This window comes from Talpa occidentalis, unplaced genomic scaffold (genome assembly GCF_014898055.3).
Source record: "Talpa occidentalis isolate TD23 unplaced genomic scaffold, MPIMG_talOcc4v2.1 talOcc4.4, whole genome shotgun sequence".
Lineage (NCBI taxonomy): Eukaryota > Metazoa > Chordata > Mammalia > Eulipotyphla > Talpidae > Talpa > Talpa occidentalis.
This window is the reverse complement of record NW_023604295.1, coordinates 99,310,307-99,326,747: the sequence shown is the minus strand read 5'-3', so window position 1 is coordinate 99,326,747 and position 16,441 is coordinate 99,310,307. Positions and strand designations below refer to the sequence as shown.

The following is a 16,441-nucleotide window of genomic DNA, read 5'->3' as shown; positions in this document are numbered from 1 at the left end:
ACAAATAAATAAATAAATAAAACATGCCTCTATTTAAAAAAAAAAAAAGAAAATACAGATGAACATGTTTAAATATTGGAATGAAGTCTTCCTAATTTTGATGCCAAAGAGAATAAAAATAAAACATTGATTTATTAGACATATAACAATTTAAAACCTTCCTATAGAAAGAACAAATTAAAAGAGCAAATGATTAAATAAGAAGTAGGAAAAAAGTAGCACATGTGACAATGGATTGATAGTCAACATATACAAATAATCCTTAAGAGCAATATGAAACAAATTGAATTAACAAATTCAATCTCTGAAAATCAAAAGTAAAACACAAAAGCAAACCTAATTATGTGTCCATTTGGCAGCATAGCCACAGAAAGAAGCCATTTGAAATGATTTTAACACTGTAATTAAAATGTGATTCCTAGTGGGATATATCCTAAGGCAAAGAAAGAACTCCCCAAAAAATGTAAAATCTTAAACTGTTGGACCTCCCTGGTGGTGCAGCTGGTTGAGCACAGCACTGTGGAGCTGTCCGCATACTCTGCAGCATGGGTTCGATTCCCAGCCCGCCAGGGAGAAACCCACATGGCACGGCAGGCCTCTCCTATCGCGCCCACTGCTCCCCTCAGCAGTGCTTTTGGTCAATATGCCTGTTCTACTCCCCACTCTGTCTCTGGTGAATCCTCTCAAACTCCTGAGCCTCTGGCCTATACCCTAGCTATTGTATAAATAAAAAATAAATCTTTAAAAAAAATCTTAAACTGTTTTCCATGTTCATATCATGGGCAATGGTGTTGGTGTTACTCTTCCGAGGCCGTGTTTGTGATGTGAAGAACCAGGACTTTGGGTGTTGAAGAGATGCAGATAGATGCCAGATCAATGAGGTAAAGCAAAAACCCCTTTTGTCCTGAATTTGAATGGGAAGTGTCAGTACAAACTTGTATTTCTTAATTATATTTCCTCTCTCTGTCCACTGGGCAGGCTTAGAAACAATGACAAGACCAGGCACCCAGATTGTGAATGTAATTACCATTTTCCTCTAAAAGAAACTAGGATTTCCCAAAGAAATTACAATTCTGGGGCAGGAAATGTAGAATGTTAGCCTGGATCATTTTTCACACCAGATTGCCAGGAAAGTATCAGATGACTAGGTCAAAAGGACCCAGGAAACCACTTGGGGAGGTATCCATTGACACTGATGAGAATTTCAGCATCAGTAAGGATAGCAACTACAAATTGATTTTAACAGTCAACTTTATTCAAATATATGAGTTTATATGGTATCAATGAAAGTTACTAAAAAAATCAAACCCTTAGCTTCCTTACCTCTATAAATTGTACTTAAAGACAGACAATTTGATATGGAGAATTTCTTCTTACAGACATGTCATGCTAGTGTATGCCAAAGGAACAATGGATACCACAACTTTAGAAATTCCTAATTAATAAATGGATTTAGGGAATGAAGCACCATTTATCATTAATGTCACATAAACACCCTAAAAAGAGGGAAAAAGATATTGCATACTTCCTGATGTCCATGCCACCACCCTGCCTATGAAGTATTTTGTCAAAAAGAATCAAAGCTGAAAAATGGAGCTACCATATGATCCAGCAATTCCACTCTTAGGTATCTATCCAAAGGACACAAAAATATTAATTCAAAAGGACACCTGCACACCTATGTTTATTGCAGCACTATTTACAACAGGCAAGCTATGGAAACAACCCAAATGCCCAAAAACAGATGACTGGGTCAAGAAGATGTGGTATATATACACAATGGAATATTACTCAGCTATCAAAAAAGATAAACTCATGCCATTTACAGCAACATGGATAGAGCTGGAAGGGATCATGCTCAGTGAAACAAGCCAGAAGAAAAAAAGAAAAATATTAGATGGTCTCACTTATAGGAGGAATGTAGAAGATCCAAATAAGGGATCAGGGAAAAAAAGAGTAACTATAATAAAGTAAAACTCAAAATCAGCAGGCAACTATAAACCAGAGACTTTCTGCAGGGGCAGGGGAGAAAGGAGTAGGATCAAAACAGGGGTGGGAAGAGCACAAGGGACCATGGTGATAGTTCACGGGTGAATGGGTGATGGGAATTTTATGGGGACTATAACTGAGATGAAAATGTATATATTGTACAAAAATGAAAAATGATGTAAATAATATATAAAATAAAATAACAAAAAAGAATCAAAATTGAACCTGATCAAGTATGTAGATCTAATTACAAATTTACAGATTGTTCAGGGGAGAGAGGAAGATATTTAACAGCACAATGGTCATATAATTAGTAAACTTTAGACAAAGGGGAATTCTGTAAGACAAATTAGTTTCTTCAGCAACAACAAAAATAATAAGATTGTGTGGGATAAAAGGAGGAAGACAGAAAAGAAGGAGGGAAAAGTGGAAGAGGAATCTGCAGATTAATAGGGCTTAAACCTGTATAGGAAAATAGAAGAAATAAAAATATTGAGTAGACATTTGATGATGGCTAGAGAATATTATTTTTTTGTTCAAGCATTGGTGATACAATCATTTTTTCAGAAAGAAAGTATATTTTAGAGACACGTGGAAATATTTGTAGCTATGATAGTATTATTAGGCAGGAGGCTGGAAAGTGATTTACGGAATCAAGAGTCAACTTGCGTTGAGAATTGTGAGAACTGAGCAAGGAAGATAATGTCAAAACCGTTAGACGTTAAATTTTTATATATGTTGAAATTTTCTATAAGACACCAATCAAGAAAATAGCAACAAGGAAAAGTTAATTACACCAACTGGGAAAAAAAGGGACTAAAATTTTTATTTTTATGCCGCTATATTTAGGGGTAATTATGTAGCATAGTTACTGGAATCATAAGTGATTTCTTTTATTCATTTATATTGGATATTTATTGGATCATATGGAAGCTCTATCTTTAGTAGGTCAAGAAATCGCCACACAGCTTTCCATGGTGGTTGGACCATGTTGCACTCCCACCTGCAGTGCAGGAGAGTTCCACTCCTAGGTATTTACCCAAAGGACACAGAACATTAATTCAAAAGGGCACCTGCACCCCTATGTTTATTGCAGCACTATTTACAATAGCTAAGCTTTGGAAACAATCCATATGCCTAAAAATAGATGACTGGATCAAGATGATGTGGTACATATACACCATGGAATATTACTCAGCAATCAAAAAAGATAAACTCAGGCAATTTGCAGCAACATGGATGGAGCTGGAAGGGATCATGCTCAGCAAAATAAGCCAGAAAGAAAAAGAAAAATCCCAGATGGTCTCACTCATAGCAGGAATTTAGAAAACCTAAATAAGGGACCAGGAAAAAAGACTAATTGCAATAAAGTAAAAATCAGAATCAACAAGCAATTATAGACCAGAGACACACTACAGTAGGAAGCAGGGGGAGAAGAGGGATTAAGTTCAGAAAAAGGGGGTGGGAATTGTATGGGGACTATAACCAAAGGAAAGAAGACTTCTTGGTTACTGAAGACAAAAGACCAGAAGCTTCTTTGTTGGGGTGGGCCCTGAGCCGACCCCAGGGGACAAGACTAGTCCTCAGATCATCAGCTGGGGACCCTGGGATGGCCAGGGCTCCATGCAGTGGTGCCAGACTTCTCCGCAAGCTTTGAGCGAGATATGGGCTTCTTCGGCTTCTCACTCTCATCCAGGTTCTGTGGGGCATCTTCCAAGAAGGAGATCTCCAGCTCACTCTCATCATCAGACTGCTGCATAGAGAAAAGGGGGAGAAGAAAAGGCATCTGACAAGAGAAATGGAAACACAGGATGAACATGGGGACAAAAATGTCTGAGTTTTAGGGCAAAAGAATTGATAACTCCAGGATGCAGCTTTCTGATTGAGAAAGGTTAAACAGAAGTATGAAGTAAAGAGAGCTGTCAATTTTTCTGCCTAAAAAATAATAGGAATGAGGGAGTTGTTCCCTGACAGGAGTGGGAGGATGGTTGCCTTGTGGGACATGGAGCATCCGAGCTCTAACTTGGATGGCAGCTAGTGTCTGAGAGAGGAAGGGTCATTGAGACTTTCTTAGTGATGAGCAACAGCCTTGAGTATTTACAACAAAGGTATCAGAACACCCCCCTGTATGCTGGTGCCTACTCTGGTGTGCTATGTGAGGCCACCCCAGTAGCACACCCTGGGGTGAAGCCTGCTCTATACACATCCTTGTGTGGAGTCCTGTGCAGAGTGCAAGAGTGGGGAGGGGTTCTCTATGGGATGAGCCTGAGCTGAAAAGAGCAGCAACCACAGGGCCAGACACAGGGCCACTTCTCTGCTTTACCAGAGACCAGAAACAGGAATAAGAGGGGGCCAGGAGAATCAACCTATGGAGTAGTCACTTGTATAAAGAACTGAATGGCTTTTTAATGTTATCATGGGCTCAAACAACAAGCATTTGAAAGTGTCCATTTCAACTCATACAGAGGCAGGAAAAATAGTCCAGGGAAGAGGTCACCTGCAGTACCCCACTAGGGTCAAGGCTGACACTCACTGGACCCTCCTCAGCCCCCACCCCAGGCCCCCATAATTCAGAGCCAGCTCAGTCAGGACTGGCAGGGCACCCTCCAAGCTTCTTGTACCCCACCTGAGACGTCCTCCTTCGCAAGGCAGCCGTCGATGGCCTGGTTTTGGGCAATGAGAACAGACTGACCCCTCCAGCAGGCTTCTTCACTGGAGCCTCCAGCTTTTCCTCCAGGCTTTTGACCATCAACTGCACCAGTGTTTCTGGAAGGTCAGCAGAGACTGTTAGCAAGAAAGGCCCAGAGAATGAAGGCACCATGCCTGTGCGTCACATCTAGGCTCCAGTATGGATAGACAGCGTGTGAAGAAGGGTCAGAAGGAAGGGCAATCATGAAGGTGAAGGGCAAGGAGAGAAACCCAGGCCAATGTGTGCTGGCAAAAAGAGGGGTTAATATCATGAAAATATAACAGTACAAACTTAGAGACATGGCCAGGGATGAGGCTTATAAACATCTGAGACAGAACTTCCTCTCAGCTTGGTACCTGAACTGCAAGACTAACATGAAGACACATCCTCCTTCAATGTCTTCACAGAAACAAAAAGAAATATTATAAATATAAATTGGCACAGGAGGGTTGCAAACCAGACAGACTCTCTGAGAACTCCATGCAAGAAGAGGGTAAGCAATGACACAGATCATCAGTAAACTCACAATGATGTGATAAACCAAGGTGGACATGCAGACCTCAGGAATGGCTTAGAAGCAGGAAGCTAAGCACTGCCTTCTAGGATTCAAATGTCGAATGGCCTGAGCAGAAGTCTGGAGCTACAACAGTCCTTGGGTCATTGATTCATTTGGGAAATGTTTAAGAGCCTACAATGTACCAGGCACTGCGTTTCTCATCCCTATTACCCTCTTGCCCACATATCTAATTTAACAACAGAGGAAGCCCTCATACAAGTGCCAGCAGTCAGAGGGCTGTGTCCCAGGGACTCCTGACTCCTGGCTCTAATATCGTTCTACTCCATCATCCCATCTGCGAGGCATCAATATTTTTCTAAAGATGTGGTTCTGGTTGGTTGTAATGGACCAGCAGGCTTGGAAAATACTGTGAAGAAGATGAATATCTGCAGAATCCAGTGAGAGTGTGGACTTTGCAGATGGCACAGACTTGGGCTCACATCCCTAAGCTTCCATTTATTGACCATGGAAAGATGAAACTGTAAGTTCTACATTCTTTAACTTCTTGGCCAGAAAATGCAACTGAAGTAAGAAGCTCCAAGTTTCATTCATAGTTCAGCGGGTTGAGCGCAGCGCTGTGAAGCTGTCCGCAGCCTCTGCAGCATGGGTTCGATTCCCGGCTGGCCAGGGAGATACCCACATGGCACGGCAGATCTCTCCTGTCTTGCCCACAGCTCCCCTCAGCAGTGTTTTCAGTCATCTGCCTGTTCTGTTTCCCGCTCTATCTCTGGTGAATCCTCTCACCCTCCTGTGCTTCTGGCCTGTACCCCAGTTCTTGTATAAATAAATAAACCTTTTTTTAAAAAAAGAAAAGAAAACCTTGAAAAAAGAAACAAAAATCTTCTGAATCATGGAAGCTTGAAGACAGTGCAATGTCTTCTGAATTAGAAAGGAAAATAGTTTCCTCCTGGAATTCTATGCCTAGCCAACAGAATAAAAATATTTTTAGATATTAAAAAGAGAAAAAATCTTGAAAGAATGGGATTGACTCAGTTGCTTTAAGAAGAAAAATGTGTATTGGGCATTATAACTCCTTAGACAGAAAACAAGTTTAATGAATATATTTGCTCTAGTTACTATAACAAGTTAAATTTCTATGATGTCCTTTTCATAACTACTTGATTTCTGCCTAAATCTCAGCTGAGACAGGCAAAGGACTTTCCTGAAAGATTAAAAAGCTACTTTTACCCAAAGATTGTTGGTGAGAACTTGGGCAACCTGCTGTAAAGGTTCATTGTTACCTTGTGTGGCTGTCACCCTCGCCTTCAAGGTTACTTGGGCAACCATGATTTTCATTGTTCTCTTTTAATAAAAACCTATACTCACTATGTGTGTTACAGGAAACTATATTTGTCAAAATGTCCATTGTCTTTGAGACTAATTGTAAACTAGGTTTGCCCTGGAGGCTACTTTAACCACAGTGATAGTAAACAGGTAATTGTTAACGCAGTGACCATGTTCCCCTGGATCTGGCGCTAATGAACTCAAGCAATGTAAAAAACTGTGCAATCCTAAAATTCAGAAAATGGCTGAAAACAATACTTTCTGGGAAAACAAATTTTAAAAATTAGAAAATAATAATTCCAACACATTAATTTCAAAAACATAATAGAGAATATCAATTTTCCAACATATTACCGCTAGTTCTCTCATCTTGAACAAATCTCTGAAGGTCTCTGAGGCTGTTTCAACATCTGTGACAACGTGAAAGCACAATCTTACCACATGGTGGCGTCAGGGGATTTCTGCGCACCCTCCAATTGGGCAAGCATAGAGGGATAGCCTCTCCCTGTCCCCAGACACATGCCCACTGTCCCCACAGCTGCTGTATCCCCAGAGCCATGTTTCAGCTGGAGGAGGTTCATCAGCCTGCCTTTCTTTTTCTCTAATCCTGTCGCTGCACTAGTGACTGAGATAGGAGGTTGTCTGAGTCTGGAAGCCTAATTTTGCCCATTCAGCATCTACTTTGCAAAGCCAGTTCTGTGCACAAGTATAGCCAGCTTCTGGATCTGGGGAAGCTAGAAGGATCCCCACTTTGGCTTCAGCAGTCAAATCAGCTCTAGCAGGAAGCCAATGCCTTTGGTACTAGTGGCCCCTGTCATTAACAGAGCAATGGTTCCCACGGGTGAGACCCTGGAAGAGGAGAGAAAGGGGTGAGCTCCCCTGAATCCAGCAGTTAAATAACTAAATGACAAGAGGCAAAATGAACCGCCCTCAAATTCTGTCTTCCTCCTGATATCTGCATTATCCCAAGAAAACATCTGAGGGGTGGGAGGATCATTCTCTCCAAGTGACAACAACTTGTTGAATCAGAAAACCTAAAGAAAACTGCTGGGTGTTCAGGGCCTAGAGAAATGTGGCCTGGAGAAAGACTATGCCAGTGGTCCTGGTCACTCACCTGAGGAAGCCAGCCCACCTGAGCCCTTGTCAGGAGCCTGGGGCCTCCCCTCTGAGCTCCCACTCTCAGACCAGTCCCAGTCATCCTCTGCATCGGGACACCTCTTGGGAGGAACTTTCAGAGGCTGACCAGACATGTGCTGCATGGATTCTCCCCCAAAGTCCTCTTCAGAACTGAAGGGCGGTGTGCTGCTTCAAAGAAGAAATAAATTGTAGAGTGTTTGCTTTATCCAGAACCCCACACACACCCTCCCTTGGGCCATGTGATAGGATCATGCAATGTGTAACAGCCACATTAGCTTCTCCTTTAGGAGATGAGCATCCCACCTTTCTAGTGTGGCAACTGGGGACAAAGTAGGGAAGGGGAGGAGAGATTCATCTTGCCTGGGAGCGAACAACCCGAGACTTTTCTCTGGAGCTGGAACTCACCCGAGGCCCCTCTGTTCACTTTTGTCTCTGCCCTCACCTGTTTGCAAAAGCCTGTGATGAGCCCAGAATAGGCAGCCCCATGACAGATCCCCTGAGAGAGAAGATTCCAGGGCTTACCTCAGGCCATGTTCTGGGGCAGCAGAGGAGTTGGAGCGTTTCTGTGCTTTGTGGTGTCGAGTAGAGCTGGGCACCCGGGCCAGGTCAGGGCCACGGCTGCCGAGACTCTGAGGAGTTGCCTTGTGTGGCTCTGCTGGCTTGGAGGGGGATGGTATATATTGAGTCCTGGCCTTGGGCTGAGGCTTTTGGAATGCCACTGAGCTCTGCTGCCTTTTGGCTAGAAACACAGACAGGAATGAGTTTTACCGTATAGCTATCTGGGCCGCCAGTCCTGAAGAAATGCAGAAAGAGGTTCCAACATGCTGGAAATGGACAAGTGGCTCTGTTGCAGTACACCATAATAACCACCATGACTGAATGATTGCCCTTGCTCCAGGGGTCCACTGCCAGCTGCACTTGGGAGTGGGACTGTGTTTCTATCCAAGACTGGAACAACAGCTGAGTTCCAGTGTCATATCATCATTCTAGGAAACTCAGAAGGCAACAGGTCTGAGGAGGGCCCCAACAGACCTGAAAGACCTCCCCAAGACCACAGACCATCTCTACCCACCCAAGCGGCAGCGGGCAGCCTTGCAGGAAGGCCTCGCTGCCACTAGAGGTCGCCGCACGACCACATGGGCCATCAAGCTCCTCACACCCTCCTCTCGGAACTGGATCTGTGAGGCATGCTAAAGCAGGCAGTTAGACACAGTCCCTGGTTTTCCAAACTGCACCAAGACTATCACTACAGGGAGGGGAATCTAGGATCAGCAACTGTGTGTGTGTGTGTGTGTGTGTGTGTGTGTGTGTGTGTGTGTGTGTGTGTGTGTGTGTGTTAAGAAAAAGAAAGTGCATCCCAGGAGTCAGAGTAAGCACTTTTCCATGAGACTCTTACATACGTGGACTGTGCCACAGTGTTAAATGTGTCTCTTATTAAAGTCCAATGTCAAAACAACATCTAAAACACAATGCTCTTGGAAAATGCATTTACTCAAAAATGGACCTCTGGGAAAGCATAAACTGAAGAAAAGGGGAAAGGGAGGGCAAACTTGCAGTGGGAGAATAATAACAATAGCTACAGTTGCTGTGCAGAGACACCAGCCTGTGCTTCCTACAAAATCCATGTGGCCACAGATATTCAGAGTCTATCCTTTTCCCTATTCACAGAGATCTAGGGACTCCATTGAGGCCCATGGACATAAATGGTAGATGCAAACCCAGGTCAGCAGTCATCCCATAGCTAAGATTATTGCCACTTCCTTTCTACATGCCAGGTTTGTCTCAAAACAAAAGAGGCACAGTCTGAGCAGAGACAGAAGGAGAGCATTCAGACATACTCATGAGATCTAGAAAGAGAAGCAAGCACAGACTTTGGAAGAGAGGTATACAGGCTGTTGTGAAAACACAATGCTCATCTAACATGGGTGAGATGCCCTGGAGAAGGCAGGACTCGGATCCTAGGGGAGTAGAGAGTGGCAAAGGGGGTTCACTCCCCACTTTCTGACTACAGGGGTAAGGGCTGGAGGGAAGAGGGCTGGAAGAGCAGCACACCTTTCTTCCCATTCATCTTCCCTGAGTGTCTTGCCCCTGGTCCTGTAAGTTCCCACCACCCATGGCTTAGGGTTCCATCACATCTCCCAGTTCTGGATGGTTTCCAGGTGAGGTGGCAGACTCTGGCACAGTAAAGACTATACCAGATGACTACTGTGAGTGAATGAGTGAATGTTTTAGTAAATAAGCAGAGGGCAGTTCACTTAAATTGAGTATGAATGAAAGTTACCAATCAGGACACATATTCTACAGTCTGATTTGGAACTACAAAAGACTGAACAGCAAAAACAACCCTAAGAAAAAAAAATAACAAAACAGAGGTATTATGCTCCCCAACTTCAAACTATAGTACAAAGTGATGGTGATGAAAGCAGCATGGTATTGGAATAAAAACAGACACACAGATCAATGGAATAGAATTGAAAGCCCAAACAAAACCATACACATGGGGCGACTAATTTACAATAAAGAAGTCAAGAGCATAAAACAGAGCAAGGAAAGTCTCTTCAATAAATGGCTGTGGGAAAACTGGGCAGTCATACAAAAGAATGAAACTAGGTCACTTCTTAACACTATTCATAAAAATAATTCAAAATGAATTAAAGGCTTGAATATACAACTGAAACAAAAGTAAAAACAAATGGGACTACATCAAATGAAAAAGTTACTGACTGAATAGAAAGGCATTTGCACACATCAAGCAGGGGGGTAATATCTAAAATATACAAAGAGGGCCTCCCTGGTGGCATAGGTGTAAAAGCCTTAGCACTATCAATGCCAGCCACTGCGGCATGAGTTTGATCCCCAGCCAGGGAGCTGACCCACATAGCACAGCAGACCTTCCCTGTCTTGCCCACTGCTCCCCTCAGCAGTGTATCTCAGTAAATCTGCCTGTTCTGTTCCCCACTCTGTCTCTGATAAATCCTCTCACCTTCCACACCTCTGGCCTAGACCCCAGTTCTTGTATGCATAAATAAATAAAATAAATCTTTAAAAAATAAAAAACTCAACAACAAAAAAGCAAAATAATAAATAGCCATTTTTACAAAGAAGACATACAGATGGCAAATAGGCACATGAAAAAGTGTTCCTCTCTTATCATTAGGGAAATGCAAATCAAGTGAGCTGTCTCCTCACACCAGTGAGAATGGCAATCATCTAAAAGACAAGAAAAAAGTTTTGGAGAGGATGTGGAAAAAAGGGAACCCTCGTACACTATTGGTAGGACTGTACAAGGGTGTGGTCATTTTGGAAATCAGTATAGACAGTTCTCAAAAAAATGAAAAATAGAAATTCCATACAATCCCACTTCTGGGTATTTACCTGAAAGGTACAACAACACCAATTCAAAGAGATGTATGCATCCCCATATTTATTGGAGCATCATTTTCAATAGCCAAGAGCGAGAAACAACCTAAGAACACAGATGATGGATTAAGAAGATGTGGTATATATATGATGGACTACTACTCAGCTTAAAAAAAAAAAAAAAAGAATGAAATCCTGCCACTTACAACAACATGACAGACCTAGAGAGTATTATGCTTAGTGAAATCAGTCAGACAGGAAAGACAAATACCATGTGACTTCATGCATGTGGCATATAAACAAATAGATGAGCTAAAGGAACTTTTAGACTGTAAGACCAATTGCTGGTTACCAGAAATAATGGGAGAGGTGGGTAAATTGGACAAAAGGGATCAATAGCAGGGTGAAGGATAGCACTGAACTTTTAGTGGTAAACTTCATGTAGTATATACACACAGATTTGTTAATGATGCACACCTGAAACTTATATAATGCTAAAATGCATTACTTGGAGGGGGATCAACATGGCGGCGAGGAAATGCTGCGAGTAAGATATCCCATTAAAAAAAAGTTAATAGGGAGGAAAAGCAGCAGGTCCCAATGAGAACTGGGACACGGAAGATAAATGAGAGACTCCAGCAAACTACCCAAAGAAGAAAGTTGCCATAAAAGAGGACTAGAAGGGAGGAAAGCTCAGAACCCCACTACCCTCCCACTACCCCACTACCCACCCACAAAATCAGCACTCTCCGACCAATGGAAAGAAGGAAAACACAAAAAAACTAAAACAACCAACAAGAACAAACTGTTACAGGGCAGGGAAAGGAGCAGCCCAAACCCTGTAAACCTGCCTATTCTAAATGGGTTCTGCCATCCGCCACATCAACACAAAACATATGAGACTTTAATGGGAAGGAACTTTAATAAAACTAGGAAACAATACAGGAAAGGCAAAGAATCTAGTTTCTAAATGAAGCACCCAAAGTTACCCATCCCCTCATGGGTAAAAGTCCATCCATATGCGATGGGCCCAGAGCAAGGCCCCAAAGCCTGCCACAAGTCTAAAGGATCTTCCAGTGGGGACCCACAGAAAAGGGTCAGAAACAACCAGACAAGCCCGGAAGGAAAAGAGCAAAATCAAAATCAAGATAAAAGCTGCCATTGTCACCTTCCCATGGGTCTCATCTGTATCACCCACATCTGTGTCACCCAGTCCATGACCAAAAGGCAAGCGCAGTTTCTTCACGTGTCTCTAGGCTCCATGCGCCTCCTCCAGGTCTCCTGGCTCCATCCTGCTTCCTTCCTTCCTCAGCCTCCTCTGCAGCTTCTTCTCTCCCTGCTCAGCTTTACCCTCTCTTGGGTGGGGCAGGAAACCTGGAACCTCCCCCTTTCCTGGGGACCACCCTGTTACAAAACTACGCATCAAGGGGACTGTGAGTGGAAAGGAACTATTTCAACCACCACACCCCGTGAACTGGAGCTGTGGAGAACCCTGCAGGATTCTACCCGGAGGTGAGCGAACAGCTCCAGGCACAATTAGAGAAAAACAAAGACTCCCGGAGACCTACAAACAGCCCCAGGCCAACCGGTAAGCTTGTGCGGGAAAGCTGTGCACTTGAAAAGGATACGCAGATCGCGGCTGCCCAGGTCCCGGCGCCTGCGACTTGGGCTTGCAGGGAGACACGTGGGGGCCCTCACTGAGGTGAATATCCCTCACTGAGTAATCAGAAACCAGGCGCCCAGACATGGGAGTGGGGTGCAAAAGGCGCCATTTCTGCAGACACTGAACTGGGCTACAGCCAGCGTCCTGGACCTGAGGGCTTTGGAACTGAGACCTGGGGCACAAATTCGGGGCATGGGATCCCCACGATGTGCCCCCTTGTGGGGCACAAGGCAGACACAGCACCCCAAAGCCGTTGAGGCTTTCCCCACCACTCCCACTCTGTTCCCCTGTCCCACTGGGCAAAAAAAACAGCTCCCCAAGGACACTAGGAGAGATCTCTGGCGCCACCTAGTGACCAGAAAAAAATCACCAACACCCCATAGAATAGGGACCTTTCTTCAGTAAACACTGCTTGAAACCAGCAGAAAGCTCCCAGAGGAGCCAGAGGTGAGCTGGGAAGTTCACCCACGCCAGGCCCCTTCTGACCAGCAGTCCGAGCCCAGAGGGGGAGCAGGCACCCTCGGCCAGGGCAGACCAGGGGCACAGAAGAGTGTGCCTGTCTCCGAATCACCATTTTAGAATAGGGATCGTTCTTCAATAAAGACTGCTTGAAACTGGCAGAAAGCTACCTGCACAGTCAGAGGTGAGCTGAAGGCCCCCACAAGCCCGGTCCCACCTGGCAGGAGGTTGGAGCCCAGAGGAGGATCCAGAGATTTGGAACCCAGAGTGCAATCTAGCTGCCCCACCTCCAGGGAAGTCTGTGGGACTTCAAGATGCACCTTTGTAACTAAACACAGAAGGAGGAGAGATTCTGTGACAGTGACCATTAACATACTCAAAGTACCACTGCCTCACTAAACTTCTGGCATAACAGTTTTTGACTCATTTGGATTGCCAGTTTCTGAAACTCCCAAAAGAACACACCAAAAAGATGCCAGCCAGTACCACAGCACAGTGTCCCAATGCATAAGGCAAATTAGAAGACAGGCAGTAGGGAAAAGAAAAACTACAAGCAAAGTAGCAATGCCTCAGAAAAAAGACACACCACTAAAAAAAAAAAAAAAAAAAACCACCCACCAGCTTGCAACTACGGTGACTTGGAAGAACTTCTGAGCCTTCCAAAAAAAGAATTTAAAATTGCCGTGATGAAAAAAACCGATGGAAGTCATTAAGGAAAACAACGCTCAGAAGAATGAAATTGAGTCCCTAAAGAGGGAAATGAAGGAAATACAGGAGATCAAAGGATTAACAGAAGAGCTAAAGAATTCTGGGAAAAGCAGAAATAACAGAATAGAGGAAATAGAAGAACAAATAAGCACTCTTGAAGACACAGAAATAAAAAGAACCAAAACAGAAAAGGAAAGAGAAGTACAAATGAAAAAGACTGAAAAGACTTCAGGAACTATCTGACTCCATGAGGAAAGGAAATATAAGAGTTATAGGAATACCAGAAGGAGAGGAGAGAGACGTAGGAACAGAGAAAATATTCAAGGAGATAATTGAAGAGAACTTCCCAAACGTGAAGAAGGAGATGAAAATTGATATACAAGAAGCAAAAAGAACACCACACTTCCACGATGAAAGGAATAATACAGCAAGACACATAAAAGTAAAGCTCCCAAGAATCCAGGACAAGGAAAAAATAATGAAGCTGACAAGAGGGAAGAAACTGATAACATTCAAAGGAAAACAATCAGGCTGACATCAGACTTCTCCGAAGAAACACTACAGGCAAGGAGAGAGTGGAGGGTCATAGCAACAGACTCCAAGAAAACAGATGCCAACCAAGAATACTCTATCCTGCAAAGCTCTCCTTCCTCTATGAAGAAAGAATAAGGACCTTCCTAGACAAACAGAAACTCTGGAATTTCATTACGACTAAACCCCCACTCCAAAAAATACTACAAGGAGTCCTAAAGCCAGAACCTCAGAGCGACGAATAACAACGAAAGAAGGCCAAAAAAAAATTATTAAAAGAATAAATAAATATAATCAAAGGAAAGACAAACACAATGGCAAATACAGATGCTAACATATCAATATTAACTCTAACTGTAAATGGACTAAACTCTTCAATAAAAAGACACAGAGTCGCAGACTGGATTAAGAAACAAAACCCAACCTTTTGCTGTCTCCAGGAAACACATTTAGCTACAAAAGATAAAAATAGACTCAAAGTTAAAAGATGGAAAACAATCCTACAAGCAAATGGACCAAAAAAGAAAGAAGGAACAACTATACTTATATCAGATAAAACAGATTTCAAACTCAAAAAGATAAAAAGAGACCCCAACAGTCACTACATTATGATCAAGGGGACAATACTTCAAGAAGAAATAACACTCGTTAACATATATTCACCAAATGAAGGAGCACCAAAATATATCAGACAACTATTGTCATCTCTGAAAACAGACATCAGAGAAAACACATACATAGTGGGAGATTTCAACACACCACTATCAACAATGGATAGATCAACGAGACAAAAAATAAGTAAAGACACTAAAGCTCTAAATAAGGATCTAGAGCAGTTGGGCTTAACAGACATCTATAGAACACTAAACCCCCAAAAAATGGAGTACACATTTTTCTCAAGCGCACATGGATCATTCTCCAGGATCAATCACATACTGGGACACAAGACAAACATCACCAAGATTGAAATCATACCAACCATCTTTTCTGACCATGAAGGCATCAAACTAGAAATAAACCATAAAAAGAAGGCAAGGAACTCTCCTACCTCATGGAGATTGAAAACCACACTACTGGAAGACCACTGGACTAATGAGGAGATCAAAGAATTAAAAAATTCTTGAAATTGAATGACAAGGAGGACACCAATTTCCAAAATGTATGGGATGCAGCAAAAGCAGTAATAAGAGGAAAATATATAGCAATAGAGGCTCACATGAAGAAACAAGAACTCAAAGAAACAACCTAATCTCGAAGCTCAAAGGTCTAGAAAAAGAACAACAAAAATAACCCAAAACCAGTAGAAGAAAAAAAAAAATAAAAACCAAAGCAGAAATAAATGAATTGAAACTGAAAAAACAATCCAAAAGATCAATGAAACCAAGAGCTGGTTCTTTGAAAAAATCAATAAAATAGACAAACCTCTAGCCAGGCTCACAAAGGAAAAAAGGGAGAAAGCACAAATAAACAGGATCATAAATGAAAGAGCAGAAATCACAACGGACACAGAAGAAATCAAAAGAATAATCAGTAACTACTATGAACAGTTATATGGAAATAAGTTCAACAATCTAGAGGAGATAAATAAATTCCTACAACTCTACAATCACCCAAAGCTAGATAAAGAAGAAATAGAACACCTAAACAGACCAATTACAAGCAGCGAAATTGAAATGGTAATCAAAAACCTCCCCAAAAACAAAAGCCCAGGACCTGATGGATTTACAAATGAATTCTACCAAACATTCAGAGATGAATTAGTGCCAATCCTTCACAAACTCTTCCAAAAAATTGAGAAGGATACCAAACAATACCAAACAATACCAAACACATTCTATGAAGCCAACATTACACTAATACCAAAACCAAACAAGGACAACACAAAAAAGGAAACTACAGGCCAATCTCCCTAATGAACACTGATGCAAAAATCCTCAATAAAATTTTAGCTACCAGAATTCAACAATGTATCCATAAGATAATTCACCACAACCAAGTAGGATTCATGCCAGGAACACAAGGATGGTTCAACATCCAAAAATCAATCAACGTTATCCAACACATC

General features: G+C 42.5%; 1 protein-coding gene across 11 annotated transcripts in view; it reads right to left on the bottom strand.

Moving 5' to 3' along the window:
* Nucleotides 1-269: 269 nt before the first annotated feature.
* DZIP1L (DAZ interacting zinc finger protein 1 like) overlaps nucleotides 270-16,441 on the bottom strand; it is a 65,528-nt gene continuing 49,356 nt past the window's right edge. For 7 of the 11 annotated variants that reach the window (XM_054700795.1, XM_054700799.1, XM_054700797.1 and 4 more), the window contains 4 exons: nucleotides 8,178-8,394; nucleotides 7,633-7,823; nucleotides 4,616-4,755; nucleotides 270-3,742 (listed from right to left, as the gene is read on the bottom strand). In XM_054700795.1, the coding sequence (XP_054556770.1) occupies nucleotides 3,581-3,742; nucleotides 4,616-4,755; nucleotides 7,633-7,823; nucleotides 8,178-8,394 (710 nt within the window). In that variant the 3' untranslated portion in view covers nucleotides 270-3,580. Of the gene's footprint in view, nucleotides 3,743-4,615; nucleotides 4,756-7,632; nucleotides 7,824-8,060; nucleotides 8,098-8,177; nucleotides 8,395-16,441 lie in introns of those variants that run through there. The other 4 variants (XM_054700798.1, XM_054700796.1, XM_054700801.1 and 1 more) reach the window with 4 other exon arrangements.